The 23295-nt window shown below is 44.3% G+C and overlaps 1 protein-coding gene across 1 annotated transcript in view; it reads right to left on the bottom strand.

The window, feature by feature from the left end:
- LOC309548213 (keratin, type II cytoskeletal 80-like) overlaps positions 1–19018 on the bottom strand; it is a gene marked incomplete at its 3' end in the record, with an annotated part of 72670 nt that extends 53652 nt beyond the window's left edge. The window contains exons 1-2 of the mRNA XM_082248167.1: positions 18608–19018; positions 8884–9092 (exon numbers count right to left, since the gene is read on the bottom strand). Coding sequence (XP_082104293.1) covers positions 8884–9092; positions 18608–18877 — 479 coding nt within the window. The 5' untranslated portion in view covers positions 18878–19018. The remainder of the gene's footprint in view (positions 1–8883; positions 9093–18607) is intronic.
- Positions 19019–23295: the final 4277 nt, after the last annotated feature.

The following is a 23295-nucleotide window of genomic DNA, read 5'->3' as shown; positions in this document are numbered from 1 at the left end:
TACCAAAATAAAATTGATTTCCTTTTTTTCCCCACAAATAGAGCTTTCTTTTTGGTGGTATTTGATCACCTCTGCGATTTTTATTTTTTGCGCTATAAACAAAAAAGAGCGACAATTCTGAAAAATGATATATATTTTTCACATTCTGCTATATAAAATTCCCCAAAAAAAATAAAAAATGTAAAAATAAAAATTGTTCATCCTTTTAGGCCAATTTGTATTCTGCTACATAGTTTTGGTAAAACAAAAAATCACAAAGGGCGTATTTTTATTGGTTTGCGCAAAAGTTATCGCGTCTACAAACTAGGGGAAAGATTTATGTCATTTTTATTCATTTATTTATTTTTTATTAGTAATTGCGGTGATCTGCGATTTTTAGTGGAACTGCGACATTGCGGTGGACAGATCAGACCCCCAACTGACATTTTTACCCTTTTTGGGGGACCAGGGACATTACTACAGTAATCAATGCTAAAAATATGCACTATTACTGTAATAATGACACTGGCAGGGAAGGGGTTAACCTAAGGGTGATCAAAGTGTTAAGTGTGAGCCTAGGGGAGTGTTTACTAACTGTATGGGAGATGGGCTTGTGAAATGACCACAGAGAACTGTGATCCTATATAGAAGGATCACGGGCGCTCTGTGATCATTTCAGAGAGAACAACGGTCAGCCGTGTTTACAACAGCTGACCATCCTTCTCTCTTAGCTGGGAGCGATCGGTATCCCCACAGCCTAGTGGTGGTGGCGTGCGCTCGCCCCCCAGCACCGCGTGCACGGCTGACGTAGGGTTACGTCAAATTGCGAAGTCAAAACTGCGGCGGGCGGGCGGAAAGTGGTTAAAGAATGATTATATCACAGAAGACATAGTGCAACGTTTCAGAGCCACGCAGGACTCTTCGTCAGGCATGGGATAGATCCATTACATGTCTGACGAAGGGGTCCTGTGTGGATCTGAAATGTTGCACTATGTCTGATGTGATCATTCTTCAATAAAGAATTGGATGTAATTGACGATCCGTGGTATGTAAATTTGATCTGGGATGTTTCCAGTTCCAGCTAGTTGTTGCTACAGCACCTGCTACTCCTAAAGCCTTCCTTAGGCTTCTTTCACACGGCCGCTCAGTTTATTTCGTCTGCTGCGGCACTTTTTTTTTTTACGGACACACACGGGGTGACACTTGTGTCATCCGCTCCGTATGTCCGCATATCATCCCATCCATTTGCGGATGATATACGGACATAATGTGTGTCTATGGGATTGCGGATGTCAGCGGATGACACCGCTGACATCTGATTTTGCGTTCTTTCCGTTTTTTAAACGGAAGAAAAAAAGGGTTCTGTTCCTTTCCAAAAAACGGAACAGAACTGAAAGGACGCAAATCGGATGTCAGCGGATGGTCATCAGCTCACATCCGCAATCCAATTGAAATGCATTCTGTCTGTATATCACCCGCAAACGGATGGGGTGATATACGGACATACAGAACGCCCGTGTGAAAGAGGCCTTATTCAGGAAAATTTGTAATGGGGATATCAATGCTACTTTGAAATTTGAACAGACACAATTAAATGTTGAGTGTAGTCAGGTGTGGGGAAACAAACTACAAAATGCACAGATGTGAATAGAGGCCTTAAGGGGGAAGTCCAGCAAAAAACTAAAATCTCTAAATCTATTTGCAGGCACAATCTACTGTAAAACTAACCTATCTAACCCTGTAAAACAAAACATACTATACATACCTTTTCTGAAGCCAATCCAGTCCGGTCTCCAGCGGCAGAAGCTCTGTGCAGGACACAGCCAACAACGGCTGTGAAATGCCTGGGAAGTGACGTCACCCATAGACTTACTATGGAGCTTCTGTTGTCGCTGCCTCTTTTGCACATGCCTACACAGAGAAGCTGCCGCTGACAGCTCAGCATGGGATCGGATCGGCTTCAGAAAAGGTATGTATAGTGAGTTTTGCTTTACAGGGTTAGATAGGTTAGTCTTAGATTGTGCCTGCAAGTAGATTTAGAGATTTCAGTTTTAGGTTGGACTTCCCCTTTAAGGGTAACTGAACTTTTAAAACCTGTTTGATTTTTAAAATATCCAGAGACATCAAACTATTCTGCTATCAACTCTATATCCTCTTGTTGTCTGCCTATTGTTTCAATGTGCTTTAGGAGTTATCAGCACAGGCCTAGGTAAGTTATGCATCTGTTTTGTAACTGGGGGCATCAGCTGCAGACAATGAAGGCACTTGATTCAATGTCTTGAGAGTCAGATACCATAAATAATGTTTTCAAGGTTGCAGTGCAGATGTGTAATCACCAAAGAACAAAAACCGCTAAAAGCTAATCCCTCTGCATAAATTTAGCCTCTGGGTAATACATGATTTGAGGCTGGGGCTGAGAGAACAAGGAAAGTGTCAGAGATGGATGTGCATTCTGCTTGCCTCAGTTGTCTGTTTGGAATCACTTAGATTGGAGGTAAGGGGGCTGAGGGGCTAGAGGTTATCATTTCCTATTTTTTTTTGAGCAAATATATTATACAGTATAAATTGTAAGGGTTTTTTACAGGAATTGGCCACATTTCTCACTCCGTAGTTGTATTAAAGGTCCTGTTTTTGATTGGACAGTTGTATTTTCCAATACGATAAAAAGTTCTCTACTGTGGGAAGATCAAATTTATTCTGCAAAAGCTATAAGTAGAGAATGCGGCTTTGTTGCTTCTATGAGATTGAGAGGTGTTGTAATGGGCCTTGCTGGAGTAATATTAATATTGCCATTATTATGCAGGATTTGTATAGCGCCAACAGTTTGCAAAATGTTTTACAATATAAAAAAGGCAGTATACTCTAGTTGCAATATGGATCTATGGAAAGAAAGGAAACTTATGGTGGCGCTGCCTAGAAATAGTCCTAAATTGGACACTGTCCAAGTCAGGACAGACAAAGGCCGGAGCCTGTGAGGATGTAGCAGCTGGGAGCTGCAGGAGAAACAGTCAAGCTGACAAAGGTACGGTGCTTTGTGCACAAGTACTGGGACTGTGTGGTTGAGGGTCTGAAGGACCAAGGCTCTAGGCCTGAGCAGTGAAGCTGCAAAGACAGCTACGAGGCTGAATTCTATGTTTTGATGTATTAATGTGTCTTGAATGGGGAGTGTATGAGACAAATGAAGGAGGATTTGGCTCAGCCAATAAAGGGCTGTGAGGAGTACCCACCATTTCTATTAACGCTGGGACAGGAACCACTTTATAGCAAGCGTGGGCTGAGAGTCTATCTGTGCTGGTCAGTATTAGAGTGGCTGGGGGAGTCCAATTCCATTTGTTGGCTACATACCTGTGACCGCTGTAGGGGTACTTCTATTTGGTGAGTGCAGTCCTATTGGGGGAGCACAATTGCACCTGCTTGCACGGAGTGATTTCTGCACAATCAAACTATATCTTATATTTTTCACATTTTCTACTTGCACTTTGCATGATTATTGGGACTATTGGACTATGCATTTTATATATATATATATATATATATATATATATATATATATATAGCAAGGTTTCCAGGCCTGTGGCCTGATGTGGGTCTGCCATTGGTACCGGAATCCTCTCCAGCCCGTGTGAGCCGGGTCCCCAGGTGTGACAATTAAAGCAGTGACAACTCCAGCATCTTTGTTTGTGGTTTTTATCATAAATTAAAGGGATGGGAGAAGGAAATGAGTGGGATACTCCTTGTGGCTTGCACTAATTACAATTGGGACTTTGATCCTGGAAAAATGCTTCCTTGATGCTAGCCAGCGCCAGCCAACGCTCACTGACTCTGAGAACACTCTGTAAAACAGAGGAAGTGTCGAGTCCCTGACCTATAGTCCAGTAGATCCAAGCTGAGAACTGTAGAACTCCTGACACTGCTTTACTGTGTAAGGCTCCATGTACACGGGACGCTGGAAATGGCCGTTTAGGAGCAGTTGGGCGTTTTTTTCAGAAGCCCCTGAACCCATCTACATTTTATCTTATCTGTCCATGTACACCAGGTCGTTTACAGTCATTTGCAGGCAGTTGCGTTCAGGGACTGTTTTTAGAACGCAATTATTTGCGTTCGAACGTGTGTTTCCCGGCGTTTCAAACGCACAAACGCGTCCAAACGCGTCTGGACGCGTCCGAACGCGTCCAAACGCGATGACCCGCGTTTAGCGTTCGCGTTTTTCCATTTTAAAGGGGAATCATTTTTTTGACCTCTAGGAACGCTTCTAAACGCAAACGCCCGCAAACGCCGCTAAACGCCCGCTAAACGCGGGTACAAACGCGACCGAACGGACGTTTCAAACATCCTAAAAATTCCAGCATTCAAAGGGACTTTTAACAACGTCCCGTGTACATGGAGCCTAAGTCATTGAATACTTTTCCCCCGCCTGGTACAGCTTGAGGTAGTATTATGCAGAACTCCAAATAGCTAACACTGTAACTGGCACACGCAATACAATTTAGGGTCCAGACTGCCGGTGCCCCCTTTTGTGCTCCTTGAACTCTTCAGGGTCCACTGACTATGTACCCCCTTTACACTTTAGGGTCCTCAACCTAGGTACCCCCTTTCCAGCTACCTGACATTGGATCCCCGAACCTCTTCCGGAGTGGTCCCCTCTGACTCTAGGCAGACCCCCAGGGGCAATCCTCAGTACTCACGACCTGTGTAGGCTTTCCTGGGACTGAACCCCTCTCTCTCTCCACAGGCTCTTGGCACACTGGATCCCCCTCAGCTCAGCACTCTCTGGACTCCCAGGCGACACCTGAGACATCCACCTTCCTCAGACAGGAGGAGAGACAGCCGCACTCTCCATCCTGGGACTCTGCTCCCTCCAAAGACACACACACCTTTGCATATATATATATATATTTGATTTTGGATATTTCTTGAATTTTTTCCATTTTTATGATTTGTTGTATACTTTATTATTATTAGCACTTAATTAACTGTATTATTTATGTACTTTATTGCATATTTTATAATCAGTGAGGATTTTGAATTTTTTTGTACCAATTTGAATTTTATTGTACCAATTTGTACCTTTTCACTTTATCCTTGTATGTTTCATATTTTATTTATATATATTTACAGGTTACACCACCATATTAATTCTTTTGCACATATGACACTTTATTTCTAGGCAGCGCCACCATACCTTCCCTTTCTTTCCATATTGTTATACCCCATTGGGGTATTTGAGGTAGGCAGCAGCCCTTCTATTCCTTACATATCGTAGCGCGGAATTTATATATTCTTTACAATATGGATCTAGACAAGAGGGTTAGGATGGCCCTGTTTGTGAGAGTACTGTATATAGTGTATTAAGCTTCTAGAAATAAAGGTTGTTATGGCAGAGTAATTGTAAAGCGTAATGTTTGTAGTTTTTATATAAATTTGAAAAATGTCTACTAGGGTTATTTTTATTTTAAGCTAGTACAGTTATCTGAAATCTACAATGTATCTTTATACTGCCAAAAGTAGAATTATGTAGAGGTAACTGCACTGAGTACTTAAAGGTTCCAACCATATAAATATAAAAATGTGTAAGAGTATCATATAGCAGCTACACTGGTCATATACTGATAATATAAAAGCAAGATAAATATAAGTATGTAGCGCTTAATCAAGATTTAAAAGAAAGTCCATAAATAGTCCATAAAAGGAGAGATATCCAGAGATCCTCGTGGAAGAGTGTAATCACACAGCAACCAACACTGAGTAGGAGGGTGAAACAGATACGCCACCAAGTGAAATGCCAAAACACACTTACCAGACAGATGTAATGAACAAGCATTTAAGCAATAGCCATGGCAAACTGCAGGTAACAGTCAAAGGGTCGCCATCCCATTCCACTTCTCAGATGAGGATCTCACAAGTATAGGGTCCGATATCAGATCGAAAAACCACTCATAAAAAAGAAATAATACCCCTCATGGTGCAGTATGTAAGCATCAACCATTCATTGAAATAATAAGAGGAAAACTCTTATTATAGCAGGGGAATACAAGCATATAAACGCCGATCAGCGTGGTCCCGATCCTAACCAACAAAAGGGCTGCGTTCGTCCTCGGCTGCGCATGTGCTTCCAGGCGTCCACCAATAGGGAGCGGCCCTATTGGTGGACGCCTGGAAGCACATGCGCAGCCGAGGACGACCGCTGCCATTTTGTTGGTTAGGATTGGGTCCACGCTGATCTGCGTTTATATGCTTGTATTCCCCTTCTATAATGTGAGTTTTCCTCTTATTATTTCAATAACTGGTTGATGCGTACATACTGTACCATGAGGGGTATTATTTATTTTTTATGAGTGGTTTCCGATCTGATATCTGACCCTATACTTGTGACATCCTCATCTGAGAAGTGGAATGGGATGGCGACCCTTTGACTGTTACCTGCAGTTTGCCATGGCTATTGCTTAAATGCTTGTTCATTACATCTGTCTGGTAAGCGTGTTTTGGCATTTCACTTGGTGGCGGATCTGTTTCACCCTCCTACTCAGTGTTGGTTGCTGTGTGATTACACTCTTCCACGAGGATCTCTGGATATCTCTCCTTTTATGGACTATTTATGGACTTTCTTTTAAATCTTGATTAAGCGCTACACACTTATATTTATCTATCTTTATACTGCGTTGTTGCACGATAGCTGGAAGTTGAAATTTGCTCTGCACCGGGGGCTTTTTCACTGTAAGCTGATGGTCAGGATGCTTAGATGAGTTTACAAGGCAGAGAAGTTAGGCAAGTCAGCAGAAATGAAAAGACATTTACTAGTATACTAGAGAAGAGGAATCAGATAAGGTATTGACTCTGATTCTGCAGCACTGCGCTACAATGAAACTATTACCCCATATACTTTGCAGCCACACAGCCAACAAAGGTAGAAAGATTATACAGATTTGTGCATCAATTCACAAATATTTTGGCAAGTAAAGGAGTATGGATATTTTCATACCTCCCATTTGCACGGCAACTCTTGCAGGGTGCCCAGGGTCCCACATGCCCCTTTTGCCGAACCCACCCCCCACCACGGCATCTTACCAAGCCTCTTTCTCAGATTTGATCTTTTCATAGACAGGCGGAGGAGACTGAGGAGGAGGGACACTGCTCTGCATGAGCTGGGCTGATCTGAGGTCTGTAATAAGTTTAATAGACATTGAGACTTGGAAAGGGGGGGGGGCAGTGACCTAGAAGAGGAGTGGTCTTGGGAGCAGTTAACAAAGATTTAGGCTGCAAGGAGTGATGGGGAGGGCTAAAAAGATATATGCTAGGGGACTTGTTCTAAAAGAGGGGCATCAGATTTGAAATCCAGGGGAAGGGAGGATTTGTGTTGGAGAGGATTTGGGGGGGGGGGGGGTTGTGCTGGGGGTGAGATTTGGGGAAAAGGATTGGGGCTAGAAGCGGGGAAAGGATTAATGCAGGGATAAAGGTAATTGGTCCTAGATGAGGGATTGGGGGAAGATTTGTGCTTGAAGGGGGGGAAAGAATTTTTGCTGGGAGGAGGAATTAGGGGGGAAATTGTGGTGTTTGGAGGGGGGATTGGCAGAAGGGAGCATTGTGCTGGGGGATTCAGGAGCGAGGATTTGTACTGGAATGGTGGTTGTACTGGGAGGAAAGATTGGGGGGGGGGGCAGAAGAGAATTTATTCTGGGAGGGAAGATTGGGGATAAGGAGGATTTATGTTGGGAGGGGAAGAGGAATTTCATTGGGAGGGGAAATTGATGGGGGTTGAGATTTGTGCTGGGATGGGGAAGAAGGGAGGATCGTGCTGGGAGAGAAATTTTGGGGGGTGGAGGAGTATTTGTGCTGACAAATGGGGGAAGACGATTTGTGCTGGGAGGAGAGATTTGGGAGAGATGATTTGTTCTGGGAGGGGAGGGGGCAGGATTTGGGTTAGGGAAGGGGAACAAACATTTGTCCTGGAAGGTTGAGCATGCAGGTTAGTGCTGGACTTTTTTTGCAGTGGAGGAAGTGGGGTATTTTTCTGAAAGGGTAAAGTGGGAGAGTATATTGCTTGTGGGGGGGGGGAGTATTTTGGACTCTCCTGGTCCTTACACCTTATGCGTTACACACCCATGTCCTCTGCACTGTTTTTGTTTTCTATTCCTAAATCCATATATGCATTACACACTCCTGTCCCCTGCATTCTGTGCATTACACACTCCTGTCCCCTGCATTATGTGCATTACACACTCCTGTCCCTTGCATTCTGTGCATTACACACTCCTGTCCCCTGCATTCTGTGCATTACACACTCCTGCCCCCTGCATTCTGTGCATTACACACTCCTGTCCCTTGCATTCTGTGCATTACACACTCCTGTTCCCTGCATTCTGTGCATTACACACTCCTGTCCTCTGCATCCTGTGCATTACTCCATGAACCTGCTTTCTGTGTGTCATGTACTCCTAAACCAGGCACTGACTACAGCACTTTGTGCATTACATAATCCTGACCTCTGAACTTCTCACTTTTTCATTTTCTCAAGGTTTGCTAAGCAGTTCTTGAGTATTTTAATGAAGTTCTTCTTTAAGGTAGGCCCAGACAAAGTGTTGGCTCTCTATTTTCAGTGTGGAACATTTTTTTTATGATTGTGCTGGGATTTATATGTATTTGTAAAGCTCTTGCTTGTGGCACAGCAATCAAAGCATACTTTATAGATACAAGGAAGCCTGTGCTTTGTTTAGGCATGTACTTTAAGCCCTTCCCACTGTTAACAGTTTAGTCACACCCACTTTTGCTGTGGCACGTGTAGCGCACCGCAGGTCACTACCTCCCTGAAGTGTCCCTCATTCTCAAGCTCTAAAGGAGGTATATCTTTTCTTGACTAAAGTTGCGTTTAAAATCTGCTATCAGTACACCCCAACAGCCAGCACTAACTTGTCTTTTATATCATTGATTGAATCCATCATGTCCAGCAGGCTCTTCTGGGTCTGGTTATTTTTCTTGTTTACGTTGTTGACTTTGCCGAGAAGTCGGCTGATGTAGGACAGGTAAATAGGCTCTAGGTCTGTTTCAGGAGTATCTTCTACTTGCAGCATAGACCAGCGGTCTTCCAGGATCTCACGCTGTTTTTCCAGATATAGAATCTGTAAAACAAGGGTTGGTAGCATATTTAGAGCATTAGTGTGTATGCCGCTCCTTGATTTGTCAGTTATAGATAATATACAACTGTGACATGCTTGTCTTCAGTTTCTCATATCACATGTCTGCATCAGATTTTAGCAGCAGATGTATACATGTATCCCCTTATCTCATATTTTTCAAATAACTTGCTGTTCTCATACTGTAAAAAAACATCTCCTCACATTCCTGATTGATTTACTAACATCCACTTTTACTGTATTTTCAATGCGTCACTAACCATCTATCACCAGTGCTGTCCTTATACAGCCTTCGTGTCCTAATTCAGACAACACTCCTTTAATAATGCATTCTTTGCTTTTTTTGACTACTGGTTCAATGGGGTCCCCCTTTAACCCCAGATGGTTCCCTGGGGAATACCTCTACTCCGAAGGTTAGTCCAAGGGGCATTAGTGTGGAGTGGAGGTCTCCAATGCACACAATAGTTGAGTAGACCAATAAACATTTGCTCTCACCTCCTATGTAACCACACTACCATGCCAGGTAGCTGAAAATGTGTCATACTACTATTCAGGGCAGCCATCGGAAATTTTGGGGCCCCTTACGCAGCTTTAGGCCTGCCCCCCCCCCCGGCCTGACCACCAAGTTACATCCTCCTCCTCTGCCTGGGCCTGTGAATGTATATGATTGAATGCTAGGATGCCAGGGGGTCCTAGCAACCAATAATTTTGACAGTGGTGGCCAGCAGGAGGCTGGGAGTCAGGAGCAAGTGCAGCGGGTGGCACTAGCGAGAGTTGGGACTAGTTGCCAGTGTAGGGGAGGAAAGGAAAGGGGAGGTGTCAACTTGGAGCCCAGGCATCCCTCAGGACTGGGCCCCTCGAGACGCCTGGGCCCCCTACATATGTATGGGCTGTAACCCCCTGATGGCGGCCCTGCTACTATTCAAAAAATAAGAAAAGTTGGTGTAGCCTAAAGTGCAGTTAGTCATTTCCTTTTCTGACTGGTTTTCTGGAATGTAATGAGCTATGGTCATCACCTGGAGATTTTAAAGTGGAGCTTGTGATGATACACTCACCCTACGAGAAATATTATACTGGATTGGCAATCTTGCATTCCTTTCAATCCCTCGTTGAAACTCACTTCATCACCCTAAGCACCAGTTCTTTTATACCACAACTGGAGACACAGGGATTGGGCCACAGCTCATTGCACTATGAGTTTATTGCGTGTTGAAAAAAGTTAGTAGACAATGATCAGGCACATACTTAAGCATGGTTAAACAAAAAAAAATTCCAAAATATTCCCTCCATGGGTCACTGTTAATCACCAGTTGTGCATATTTTGAAATGTGGCATCTACTACAGCAACAATGTCTTTCACGATCCGTTTCACTTGTTCCTCAGTAATGGTTCCCCCCCCCCCCTACCCCAAGAGGGAAACCATCACTGTCATTACCATGGGGCGCCTAGTTGTCACAGACCCCTCAGAAATTAGATCTTCACTCTGATTACCTGTGCAAAATTCCCCTTGCAGCCAGCAAACAGTGGCCTATTCCCCTTTTTGGAGGAGAATTCCTTCCATCATCAGTGAACATCACCAATTAAATTATTTGGTGTGCTACAACAGTTTAATTTTTGAAGCCATAAAAGAGCTATCAAAGCTAAAATGTGCTACTTTACAGAAGGTGGCAAAAAGTTTTATAGTTTTCTAAATATTAAAGCAGTATTAAACTCAAAACAAAAAATGTAATACAGGCGGTCCCCGGGTTACAAACGGCTCCTACTTACAAACAGAGGGAGACAATGGGAAATTAGAGGAAATCTACCCCAGAAAGGGAAATTCACTCCTGTAAGAGTTCTCATGGAGAAAAAGATGTCTCCACTGAAGCTTTATCAATAATCCTTGTTTCCACAACAACCCAACATTTTCAAAATCTAATTGTCTCAGGGACAGAAAGTGAGGTGAAATCTTCTGAAGAGGGGTACAGACAGTAAAAAATAAATGTTACAGGGGTGTTAACCCTTCCCTATGCTATCCAAAAAAAATTATTTTTTGGGCTGGACTTGTTCGGGCGTGGCTTGGATGTAGAGCGGAGAAGACGTGTGCTCCCGGAGCTCCTGCAATCCTGAACCTTTTCACCTATCCTGTTGCCCGCAAACCTGACAGACTTACCTCCATTGCCTTCCTTGGTACAGGGGGGCACCTCCGATACTCACCTATGCCTTCCAGACGCCACTCCGTTGCTCCGCAGACACATACTAAGACCTTGGCTCTCCGGCCGCATGCTCCGACGCCATCTTGGCTGATCAACTCTGTACACTCCTTGCCAGCATGGAGGCGGCTCAAGTCACTGACTCTTCTGCCGGTACCTCGGCCCGTGCCGTGGGCTCGGACACAGAAGTCACCCTGCATGCCATCGAGCACAGCAAGATGTCCCTGCTGGTCAGAATTGATCACCTGGCGGAGGAATCTTATCCGTAATGACCTGGACAAGATCAGAGGGCGCTGCTGAAGACACCACTACACAGCATTCTGGCCTCCTGGAGGGCTTGCAATCTAAAGTGGTTCTGCTCATGGCCAAAGCTGACGACGCAGAGAATCGCATGCAGCGCAACAACGTGAGGGTCCTGGGCCTGCCAGAGGGAGCGGAGGGGGCTGCTCCGGCCGAGTTTGCCGAGCGTTTCTTCAAGGAGCTCTTGGGTACGATGGAGTTGTCCCCCACCTACATGGTGGAACAGGCTCATCAAGTCCCCACTGGTAGGGGGATTCCGGGCGCCCCCCCCCCCCAAGGCCCTTCCTAGTCCGCTTCCTTAACTACAGGGACAGGATCCTCAGCGAGGCCCGAAAACACCCCGACCTCCGCTTCAAGAATGCTGCCGTCCACCTGTATGCTGATTTCTCGGCGGACCTACAGAAGAAACGCAAGTCTTTCACGGATGTCTGATGTCGGATGCGGGAGAGAGGAGTGCAGTATGGCATGTTGTATCCCAGTTGCCTGCGGGTCTCACACGGCGGAGTGGTGAGATTTTTCAATACACCAGAGGATGCGGATGCCTGGCCCTGCGTTAAGGCTCCAAAGGTACTCTGGGGGGTTTCTCTTATTTTTCATTTTGCCATTTTTTACTTTTTCCCCTTTGCTGCTATGCGGCCTTTTATTTTTTCCATTCTTCTATATGGTTGGACTAATGGTGCCTACCTCCTTCTGGATTCCCTTCTGTTTCTCCTGACCTGGCCGCCCTATCCTATTCTTTTTGGTATATCCCTGAGCTGGATCCATTATGCAGAAGAGCTCCCGAGGAGCATGCCCACAACTTTTTTTTTTTGTACACCCTTTTTGTTTGTTTCTTGTTTTTCACGGTCCTGACCTTTGATTTGGTGGGAGGTGGAGGCTGCTCTCCCACTGACTTCTTAGGAGACTGAGGACTGACCTGCAGAACAGAGTTCTTTTTTCTTTTTCCTGGCCCCGTGTCTGATGGTTGCTGACTAGGTTCTTCTAGACAGTGTTGTTTTGAGTTCTTTTTGGGGATGAAACTGACCCGAAACACCGTTGTTTCCTGGTCAGCAGGGTGTTGTATTTTTTACTTTTTATTTCTTTGTTTTTGGCTGCAAACCCATGCTACACCATGCATTTTCATGTTATATGTACTGCTTCACTGCTATGTTATGTTTCACTGTGGGATCAAGCTTAGTGTATATGCCTCACTGTGGCTGGGTCTGAGGGGTGGCGTGGCTGGTTCCCTGCCTGGCCCTTGGGCTCCCCCCCCCCCCCCCCCCCCACTGCTCCCTGTTCTTCTGTCCTGCGATACTTTCTGGAGCCATGACAAACCAAATTAAAGTAGTCTCTTGGATTGTGCGGGGCCTGAATAACAAATTCAAACGTGCGCTTTTATTTAAATATCTTCAGTCCTCTAAACTGCACATTGTCTTCCTCCAGGAAACCCATCTGATGTGGGTAGGTCACTCCTTCCACTCCTCTTATGCCAGGGGGGTCTCGATTTTTGTACATAGAGCTCTGCCCTGTCGTATCGAGCGGGTCATTACAGACCCCAAGGGTCAATTTGTTATCCTGGCTTTGGAAATTGAGGGCCGAATATTTCTCTTTGTGAATGTATATGTTCCTCCGCCCTTCTCTAGTGTTGTAATATACCACATTTATGATCGCTTGGCTGAATTCTCGGCCCAGCGAATCTTTGTGGCGGGTGATTTCAACAACATCCTGGATGGTGACTTGGATACCTCGAATCAGATTTGGCAGTCTTGTCTGGACCTGCAGACCTGGGCCTCGACCCTGCAGCTCTCGGAGCTGTGGCGGTGGAAGCACCCGCAGAATCGGTTCTATTCACGTGTCCTCCTCTTATCATTCTGGCTCTCGTATTGATCTGGCATTTTGCTCCCCCTTGGCCCTGCCCTGTGTACTGTCAGCTAGCTATCTGCCTGCCGGCCTCTCCGATCACTCGCCGCTGGAGCTTCTGCTGCGGCTGGGAGCCCGGGGAGAGCGGGGGGGCTGGGTGGTTAGGCTGTGGGTGGTTGCAAAACCAGAAGGTAATGGAAGGGATGAACGGCAAGATTGCTCGGCATTGGGACCTTAATGGCCTCACCTCATCTGCATTGGTGTGCTGGGATGCCTTTAAGGCCACTGTGCGTGGCAACTATATCTCCGCCATTAAATTCGCCAGGGTGGAGTGCGCTGCGGAGAGGATAACCCTGGAAGAGGCCGTTGCAGAGGCCGAGGTGGTGTTTGTCTCAGATCCATCCCCTGAGGCGTACTCCTCCCTGGCCCAGGCTAGGTGAGCTCTGCACTTGCATGTCTCCTTAGCCACTGAGGCAGAGCTGGGGTCACTTCGGGCCAAGATTTTTGAGTCAGGTGACAAAAATGGTAGACTTCTGGCCAATCTAGAGGCGGACTCTAGACTCCAAACCGTGGTCCCTGTTCTACAATCTGCACGCGGGGGCCTTCTTAGGGACCCCGCTGAGGTTCTTCTAGAATTTCGTAACTACTATGAGCACTTGTATGGAGCGGGTCCCCCCCCCCCCGCCAGACGGGGCGGGACCTGGGGTCTCTCAGGGATCTAGCATTGCCTACCCTGTCGCCGGAGGACGTTGCTCTCCTGGAGGCTGAGTTTACATTGGAGGAGGTTGAGCTGGCCATTCGCTCCCCCCCCCCCCCCCGGGAAGACCCCTGGCCCTGACGGCTTGCCGGGGGACTGGTACAAGATGTACATCTCTGACCTGGCTCACAGGCTCTTGAAGACGTACGCCTCCTGCCTGGAGTTGGGAGCTCTGCCAGAATCCATGTCTCAGGCACACATAGTTCTGATTCACAAGCCTGGGAAGGATCCTACCCTGTGTTCGGCCTACAGGCCCATATCTCTTCTGCCACAGCTGACTGTGGCAGCCGGCACCAGCGAGGCGCTGCTGAGAACGATTGCCTTTGATTTAAAAATGGCACCAGGCAGCACCATTATGTAACTGCATATGTGCCTGCCCCCCCCCCTTCCCCGACTGAGCTTGTACGAGCTTTCCCAAGCCCGGCAGGCATCCGAACGGCGCATGCGCAGTTACGATGACGGCCTGCAGCCATTTGTTTTACGGGCACCGGCTGCCCATAACGGGCATTTACGGACAGCCGGGACAAGTTAAATTACCTGGGACAGGGTCCTATTTGCCGGGACTGTCCTTGCAAAAATGGGACAGTTGGCAGGTATGTGAACTGGTTGCAATTTTGATGTGGTGCGGAATCCGCAGTTAATTCGTTGTGAATTCGTACTGCATCTAGTATGAACCGAGGCTTAAATGGCAGTGAAGAAGAGAAAAATATTTTTTAATCTTTTAAAATCTACAGCTGTTATTAAAATAATACTTCTCTTATTCTTGTTCAGAAACCTCTTCTTATGGGGTGACAATGCTCTCTTTCTGTCTCACACTTATAATCCTCCGTTGTCACTCTGCCATAACTGATGGAAAAATGTACTTTCAGTTTTGGATATCGTAGATGGGTTAGAACACCTGTCAGGTTCTTATTGCTGTTGGTGTCCCTGTGAGGGAGATTCACCCTCTCTGCATGTCCATGTGACTGGAAGTGAAAGAAAATCCAAAATTTTAAATGGTTTCCAGAGCAAGAATAGAGAGGAAATCTATCAATTGGGAACTCCATTGTGACCACCAGAGATTTCCCTCCATTTGAAGGCATTTCCTCTCACTTTCTGTTGTGGTTGGGGGACAGGAAGTGAAGGGAAAACTTCCCAATGAGACACAGATGTCAAAAAAATAAAAATAAAAAATGAAAGGGGTTATATGCTTCCCTAACTCTATAAAAAAAAAAAAAAAAAAAAAATTCTGCTTTATAACTTTAAAATGCTACTTTATAACTTTAGTTGGCTATGTCAGTGCTTAATCCACAGGCACAATCCCTTGTTGCCACTAACAGGAAGCCGGTACAAAGAAATGGCATGCAGTGGCCACTGAAGAGCCTGTGTGTAAACAGGAAGTGACTAAAAGAAGCTAAGCGCTAAAATGTAAAATAAGAATCAAAAAACAGTAATTTACTAATATATATATATATATATATATATATATATATATATATATATATATATATATATATATATATATATATATATACACACATTATATATATGGAAATTGTATATGATACACATAGCTTAAGCAAAGTATATGGCATCCAGATTTGACTCTGAATGGCCAGCTTAATGTAGAATTAAATTTTTATTTTGGAAAGAGTGAGGTAAGGGGAAAAACCCTTTGTCCTTTTATTTTCCCCCCACCTGTGTCCCATTGCCAAAGTCTTCAGTCACTTCCTGTTCCATAGCCAAAACAGGAAGTGAGAGGAAATCCCTCCAAAGTGAGGGAATCCTTGATTGGCACCAGGGCCAACAGAGCTAGGGTCCCCATTAAAAAAGTTGTCTTCTATTTCTGAGCTGGTGACAATCCAAAATTTGAGGTTTTCTTTCACTTTCACTCTCAATGATAACGGTAAACAGGACAAATAAAGGGTGCGTTTTCCTAATGGGAGCACAGATAGCAATAAAAATCTGAATAAAAATCCATCTCAGCTCTATCCAAAACTAAAAGGTTTTGGCTTTAGTTATACATTAAATAGGCTTTTACTTGAAGAGTAACTCAACTTTTCTTGAGAAAAAACATTCCCGTTGGGGTGATCTATGTACATTACAAGGATTTTAACAAACTTTGTTGCAGATCCCTACCGTTTGTTATTCTGAAGAAATCTATGTCTGTTTGTCTGTGAGAAGTAAATCTAATAGGAGTGGTTTCATAATTATCAATTAGCTGTGGCAGCTGCAGAGCACTAATGAGGAAATCTGCTGGGCCTGCATCCCTTTAGACGTGTTCCTATTGGGAGTATCTCACCAAAAATGACATTTTTGTTCCAGGAGATGCCAGAAATCTGACTTGTATCTTAGGCAGACTTCTGGGAAAATCAGTGAGCCAATCACACAAGCAGGAAATGATGTTTCTGTGGGACGTTCTGTACACATTCTGTGTATAGACAACGTCCAGGTAGCCATATTGTATTGCATGTTACAGAAAATTACAACAGCTGCAGATTGAAAAGGAAAAGTAATTTTTAATAACATTCAATTACAATATGACTTCTGTTGCAGTTGAATATGCTATATATTTTTTATTTGCTATTTTTTTCCCCACGAAAGTGGAGTTACCCTTTAAAGGGTAAACTCCACTTTCGTAGGGAAATAGGGAAAAAAAAATAGCAAATAAAGAAAAAACAATATAGCGTATACAATTGCGACACAAGTCCCATTGTAATTGAATGTTATTAAAAATTACTTTTCCTTTTCAGTCTGCAGCTGTTGTAACATGCAATACAATATGGCTACCTGGAGGTTTTCTATACACAGAATGTGTACAGAACGCCCCCCAGAAACATCATTTCCTGCTTGTGTGATTGGCTCACCAATTTTCCCAGAAGTCTGCCTAAGATACAAGTCAGATTTCTGGCATCTCCTGGAACAAAAATGTCATTTTTGGTGAGATACTCCCAATAGGAACACGTCTAAAGGGATGCAGGCCCAGCAGATTTCCTCATTAGTGCTCTGCAGCTGCCACAGCTGATTGATAATTATGAAACCACTCCCATTAGACCCACTCAGCACAGAGGAACAAACAACGATTAAAGTGGTAGTATCGGAGTATACTTAACTGTTACCTACAGGTAAGCGTATAATAAGGCTTACCTTTAGGTAAAATGAATATCTCCTAAACCTGCATGGTTTAGGAAATATTCGCCCTGCATGCAGCGGCTGACACCAGCGGCCCATGTGCTCTGAAGGCCCGGCGGACCTTCAAAGCTTCTTGCCGGAAAGTGACCTCCTGCCCGCATGCGCGGTCGTGACGTCACCGCAGCTCCGGCCACTCACAGCGCTGGAGCCGCCGAACCCGGAAGAGAAGCAGAGGGAACATGACAGCTCACTCAGCGGTGTCTGGGCCACCGTGTCGGGGCTTCGTTCTAAGGTAAGGATTTCATAATGAGCTAGTATGTGCATACTAGCTCATTATGCCTTTCTCCTGCAGGGTTTGTTTTTTTTTTTTTGTGAGGATGCAACCGCTTTAGGCCCATTTCACACTTGCGGACTGTTCAGATCTGCCTGTCAGTTTTTCAGGCGGATCTGAACAGATGCCCCATGCATCTCCTATGGGGCATCGGATGTCAGCAGAGACATGTCCGCTGACATCTGATCCGGTCCGTCCAGATTTTGACGGATGGAAACCCTATTTTCCATCCGTCCAATGGATCAGATGGGATCGGATAAGTAAGGACAGATGGTCCATTCTCATCCAATTCCCCCATAGAGGACAGCGAGGACCTGACAGCTCTGTCTCCGCACACAGCGCGGAGTCACAGCTGCCATTCCCCTGCTCAGCAGGGGATCGGCAGATCGATCCCCCGCTGAGAAAAACGGAGTCCAAGTGTGAAAGGGGCCCTAAAGGCTTTAGATACAAGTCAGATTTTTGGCACCTCCTGCAACAAAAATGTCATTTTTGGTAAGATACTCCAAATAGGAAATAACATCTAAAGGGATGCAGACCCTGCACCTTTCCTCAGTAGAGCGCTGATTCTGCAGCAGCTGATTGATAATCATGAAACCACTCCCATTAGACTCACTGTGCACAGAGGAACAAACAGTTATTTCTTCAGAATAACTAAAGGTAGGAATCTGCAACAAAGTTTGTTAAAATCCTTGCAATGTACATAGATCACCCAGAGGGGAATGTTTTTTTTTTCTCAACAAAAGTGGAGTTACGCTTTAAGCAAACTGTCATCCAGGAAAATGACTGACTGAAGAGCCACAGTTTAAACACCAATTTAGCACATAAGGTCAATAAAATAAACACTAAATACACAAAGATCTTATGTAGTGTACTGCAGCATCACACTGGCTTCCTGAATGTCAGTCCTGCATTACTTCACTGTAGAAAAATGTAGAGTGTTGTCACCATTTGCCCTTCCCTCTGCACTCACCTTGTCTCTGAAAGACATCAGTGCAGAACTTAGCTTGTTCTCTGCATCATCCTGATGGCTGACCACGGTCTGGGAATCAGAAGACACCGTGAGCTTGGATTTAAAAACCTCTTCGAATGACTGAGATGAATAGGAGCCATTAGTAGTAGTGGTACAGGATTCTTTTCTGTAATTTTCAGATAATGCAGGGCTTGGAGACGGATAATTCTCCCCATTTTGAGATTGCCAGGGGGACACGTCATAGCCAAAGGCGTTAGAGAAAGTAGCCATTGAGATTCGTTAGTAAGCTTGTCGTGAGCTCCGGTAACAAAATCTTTTTTTTTTGTGAAGAGCAGCGTCTTCCAGAGCGGGAGAACACACTGTCTGGGTGTGCCTGACACAGGGAGAGGCTGCAATTAGCAGCCGACTGAAAAATACAGTCATTCAGTATGCTAATGTGACATACACAAAATCCCTCACAGGTGGGGTATTAATGAACACATGCCCACTTTGACTGATACTGTATGTTCTTTAGGTAGAGCTATGCAACAGTAACACAAGCAGTCATTACTCTAAGCACTCCCATAGACAGACGTACACACAGAAAGCACTTGTGCATGAAAAGACAAGTAGGAGAGGTATTTCACAAGCACTATAAAAAATTCTCATCCCTATAGGAGCTAAATCGCACAATTTAAAGTGTATCAATCATCCAAGAAAAAAAAAAAATAATGCATGCATGGGTGTTGTTTAATTTAGAGGAGTGTTTCACACTTTTTTGTTTGATAGGATAGAAAAGGGGGGTACACAAGTCTATAGACACCACTCTAAAATCAGCTATGGATATCAAACTATTTACATATTCTTTACTGTCGTTAAATTAGCTTTAAAACCTGCCACAACTGACCTCTCTAGCTGTATGCATTGTAAAGTTATGCCTTCTTCAAGCGCAGTTCAAGTCGTTTTCAGATTTATTAAAAGTCAGCAGCTACTAAAAGTGTAACTGCTGACTTTTAATAAACACACATTTGCCTGTCCCATGGTCCAGCGATGCGGCCACCCGAAGCCTCACTCCTCTCTCTCACCTCTCCCCAGTGCTGGCATCACAAGTGTGGGCACCTGGCTGTGACAGCCAGGGCCGGTGCAAGGATTTTTGCCACCCTTGGCAAAAAGAAAATTGCCACCCCCCCCCATATGCTCTCCCACCCCCATCCCAAGGTCCTGAAGGGGGGGGGGGGTTGTCAGATGGACCTGGCCATGGACCCCCCGTCACTCCAGAGTCCAGTCCACACCATATCTGGGGGCGCCAGCTCACTTACATTGTTCCTCCGGACGGCGACGGCGTCCCCCTCAGTCTCCTCCATGTCCCCTCTCAGTGGCCGTCTCCTCCCTCCTCCTCCCCCAATAGGATGCCTTCTTCTTTGGCCAATTGGGAAACAGGTCTCAGGACCTGCTTCCTGATTGGCCGGGAGGAGATTTAATGTGGCAATAGCAAATATTCATTCCCTACTGTCACACAATTGGATGGGGGCTCAGGGTGCAGTGCTCTGCACCCCCCGAGCCCACTCTTTTTTGAAGCCTATCAGAGCCTCTGGCTCTAATCACATGCTTAAAAAAAACCCTCATTAGAATCCATACATCCGGCGCCCTGCATGTAGATTAGGGGGCCAGATGCATGGATAGGGGGAGCAGCGCCAATGCGCCCCTAATGGACGGGCCGGCCACCACTGGTTAAAACCCCTTTAGTGACTTATGGTAAGTCCCTTCCCTTAGGGGCCTAAAGGGATGCAGATCCTGCCACTTTTCCTCATTAGAGCCCTGCAGCTGCCACAGCTGATAAATAATTATGAAACCACTCCCATTTGACCCACTCAGCACAGAGGCACAGAGGAACAAACTATGATTCCTTCAGAACAACAAAAGGTAGGAATCTGCAACAAAGTTTGTTAAAATCCTTGCAATAATGTACATAGATCACCCGGGGGGGGGGGGGGGTTACGCTTTAAATCACTTGACCTTCCTATATATTTTATTTTGCACAAATAGAGCTTTCTTTTGATGGTGTTTGATCACCACTGGGTTTTCTTATTTTTTGCTATATAAGTGAAAAAAAGAACGAAAATAAAAAAAATAATAATAATTTTATTTTCTACTTTCTTTTATAAAACATATCCAGTAGAATCAAATTTTCTCCTGAATTTGGGCCAATATATATTCTGCTACATGTCTTTCGTAAAATAATAAAAAAAAAAAAATAGTGTATATTAACTGGTTTGTATGAAAGTTAAAGCATCTACAAACTATTGTATATAACTGATCAATCAATATATGGTATAAAGGGAGCCCAGGGCTCGGTACCCAGCTTAAGGATGATGATACCCCAGCATATGTAATATTATACCCTTATACACACTTTATCTACAATTTATGGTATAAATTGATCAGTCCTGATGTATCGGTGGCCTTTTTTTTTTGAGCCCCTTAAAGTGCCAGGACAGTGAAAATACCCCAAAAATGACCCCTTTTTGGAAAGTAGACAGTCTGAGGTATTTAGTAAGAGGCATGGCGAGCTTTTAGAAGTTGTCATTTTTTTGTCACAATTGTTTGGAAAATTAAGAAATTAAATTAAACTTGTTTTGTTTCACATTTTTTTTTTACATATTGTCACCAGTAAGGTACAGTACAGCGTCATCATATGACTGGTGTGGAGGTGATCAGGTATACTGACAGTATGTTAAAAAAAATAATATTCATTTTTTAATTACAATTTGTATATTTTTTAACATTTGTTTTTTCTTCTTTCAACATCTTTTTTTTTTATTTTTTAACTATTTTTGTACATACTTTCATCACAGTAATTTAGTATTACCATAGTGGTGATCAGGGATTTTTTTTTTTTTTTTTTACACTTTGATTGTTGTTACAGTGATAAGCACCAATCCACTGTCGTGGGAGCAGTGCACTGCATGCCCCTCAGCTGGATGAGGTTCATGTATGTGATCCAGCCTGCCTGTGCCACCCTGCCACAATAAACCAGTTAAAGATGCTCAAAGATAACAACAAAGATAGCAGAGTTTTGGTTTATTTACTTTCTAACAGTTTAGGAGCACCTGGTGATTGGTTACATTAGAAGATCTGCAGCCTGCCAAGATTCTGGTGCAACAGAAGGTAATGGTGAAAGAGCTCAGAATTCAATCTCACTATTGTGACCATTGAAAATGTATTTCTTCACAATGCTTATATATACAGAGATTGATGAAGGTATGTTTTGAAGTGCTAATAATCCAACTATTAGTTCCTCCCCTCAAGCCAGGGTGTTTGGTGTAAATCCAGAGCTCCTTTTCTACTTTCAGTCCTACATTCAATGCTGTTCAAATGTTGCTGTCTTCACTTTGTAACATTTTCAGCTTTGTAACTTTATAACAGTTCCAAAATATGCATCTTATTTACAAATTAAACCACAAAGATATTTATTTACTCCCTTGTTATCTCTCACCACAACTATTGCAACTCCCTCCCCATAGACCTACTTCTACAGAGGCTATCTCCCTATTCAGTTTTTTTATGAATACTGCTGCCATCCACCTTGCCAACCACTCTGTGTCCACCACCCAAATTCCTCCATTGGCTTCTGAATGCCCAATGAATAAAATTCAAAATACAAATAACAACATGTAAAACTATCCATAACTCTGTCCCGGCTACATAACCATCCTGGTCTCTAAATATCATTTAAACCATCCTTCCTCCCAAAACCTCCCGCCTGCTCTGTATCTCATCACCTCCTCCCACTTTCACTTCCAGAGCGTCTCTTATCCTACTGTACTCTCTACCCCAATCTGGCTTTGTCCTTCCCTGCCTGCCTTTAGGCAATCCATGAAAATCATCTTACCTTTTGTACCACTTGACCTCCCCTTTATTTTAGATTCTGAGCTGTTATGAGTAGGGCTCTCCTAATCCACATTGAATTATATTGCAACTTTTCTGTCTCCATTTATTTTGCAAAGCGTTGCACAAACAGTTGGAGCGTTATACAGTAAGTATTGTATAATGATAATAATAGTACTGCTTGTTCAGAATATGTAAAAACTGTAATTTAGTGTGCTTGATCTGGGTATAGGTTCACTTTAACCGCTTGCCGACCGCCGCACGACGATTTACGTCAGCAGTCAGCCCCTCACACGCAAAGCGACGTAGGGCTACCTCGCTAGCCTGTGAGGGTCTAGGGAGCGAGCGTGCGGTCCTGCCCCCCCCCCCCCCCGCGCGCGTGTCCCCGGCGGACCCGATGTCATTCTTTCCTGTGTAAGAATGGAGATCAAACGGTTCTGCTATGTAGGACCGTTGATCTCTGTTCTTACACTAGTAGCCACAGACAACCACAGTTAGAATCACGCCCCTAGGGACACACTTAACCCCTCCCTCTTCAATAAAGTTAACTCCTTCACTGCCAGTGTCATTTTTACAGTAACAGTGCATATGTATAGCACTGATTACTGCAGTAATGTCACTGGTACCCCCAAAAGTGTCAAAAATGTCAGTCAAGGGTCCGATCTGTCCGCCGCAATGTCGCAGTCCCGCAAAAAAAAGATCACAGATCGCTGCCACGCCGCCATTACTCGTTAAAAAAAAAAACAACAAAAATGACAAAAATCTTTCCCTTAGTTAGTAAACTAAAGTTTTTTTTACCAAACATAGGTAGCATAAAACAA

The sequence above is a fragment of the Pelophylax lessonae genome, assembly GCF_965119305.1.
Source record: "Pelophylax lessonae genome assembly, chromosome: 2".
Classification (NCBI taxonomy): Eukaryota; Metazoa; Chordata; class Amphibia; order Anura; family Ranidae; genus Pelophylax; species Pelophylax lessonae.
The sequence above is the reverse complement of the archived record's forward strand: the minus strand, read 5'-3'. Positions and strand labels throughout refer to the sequence as shown.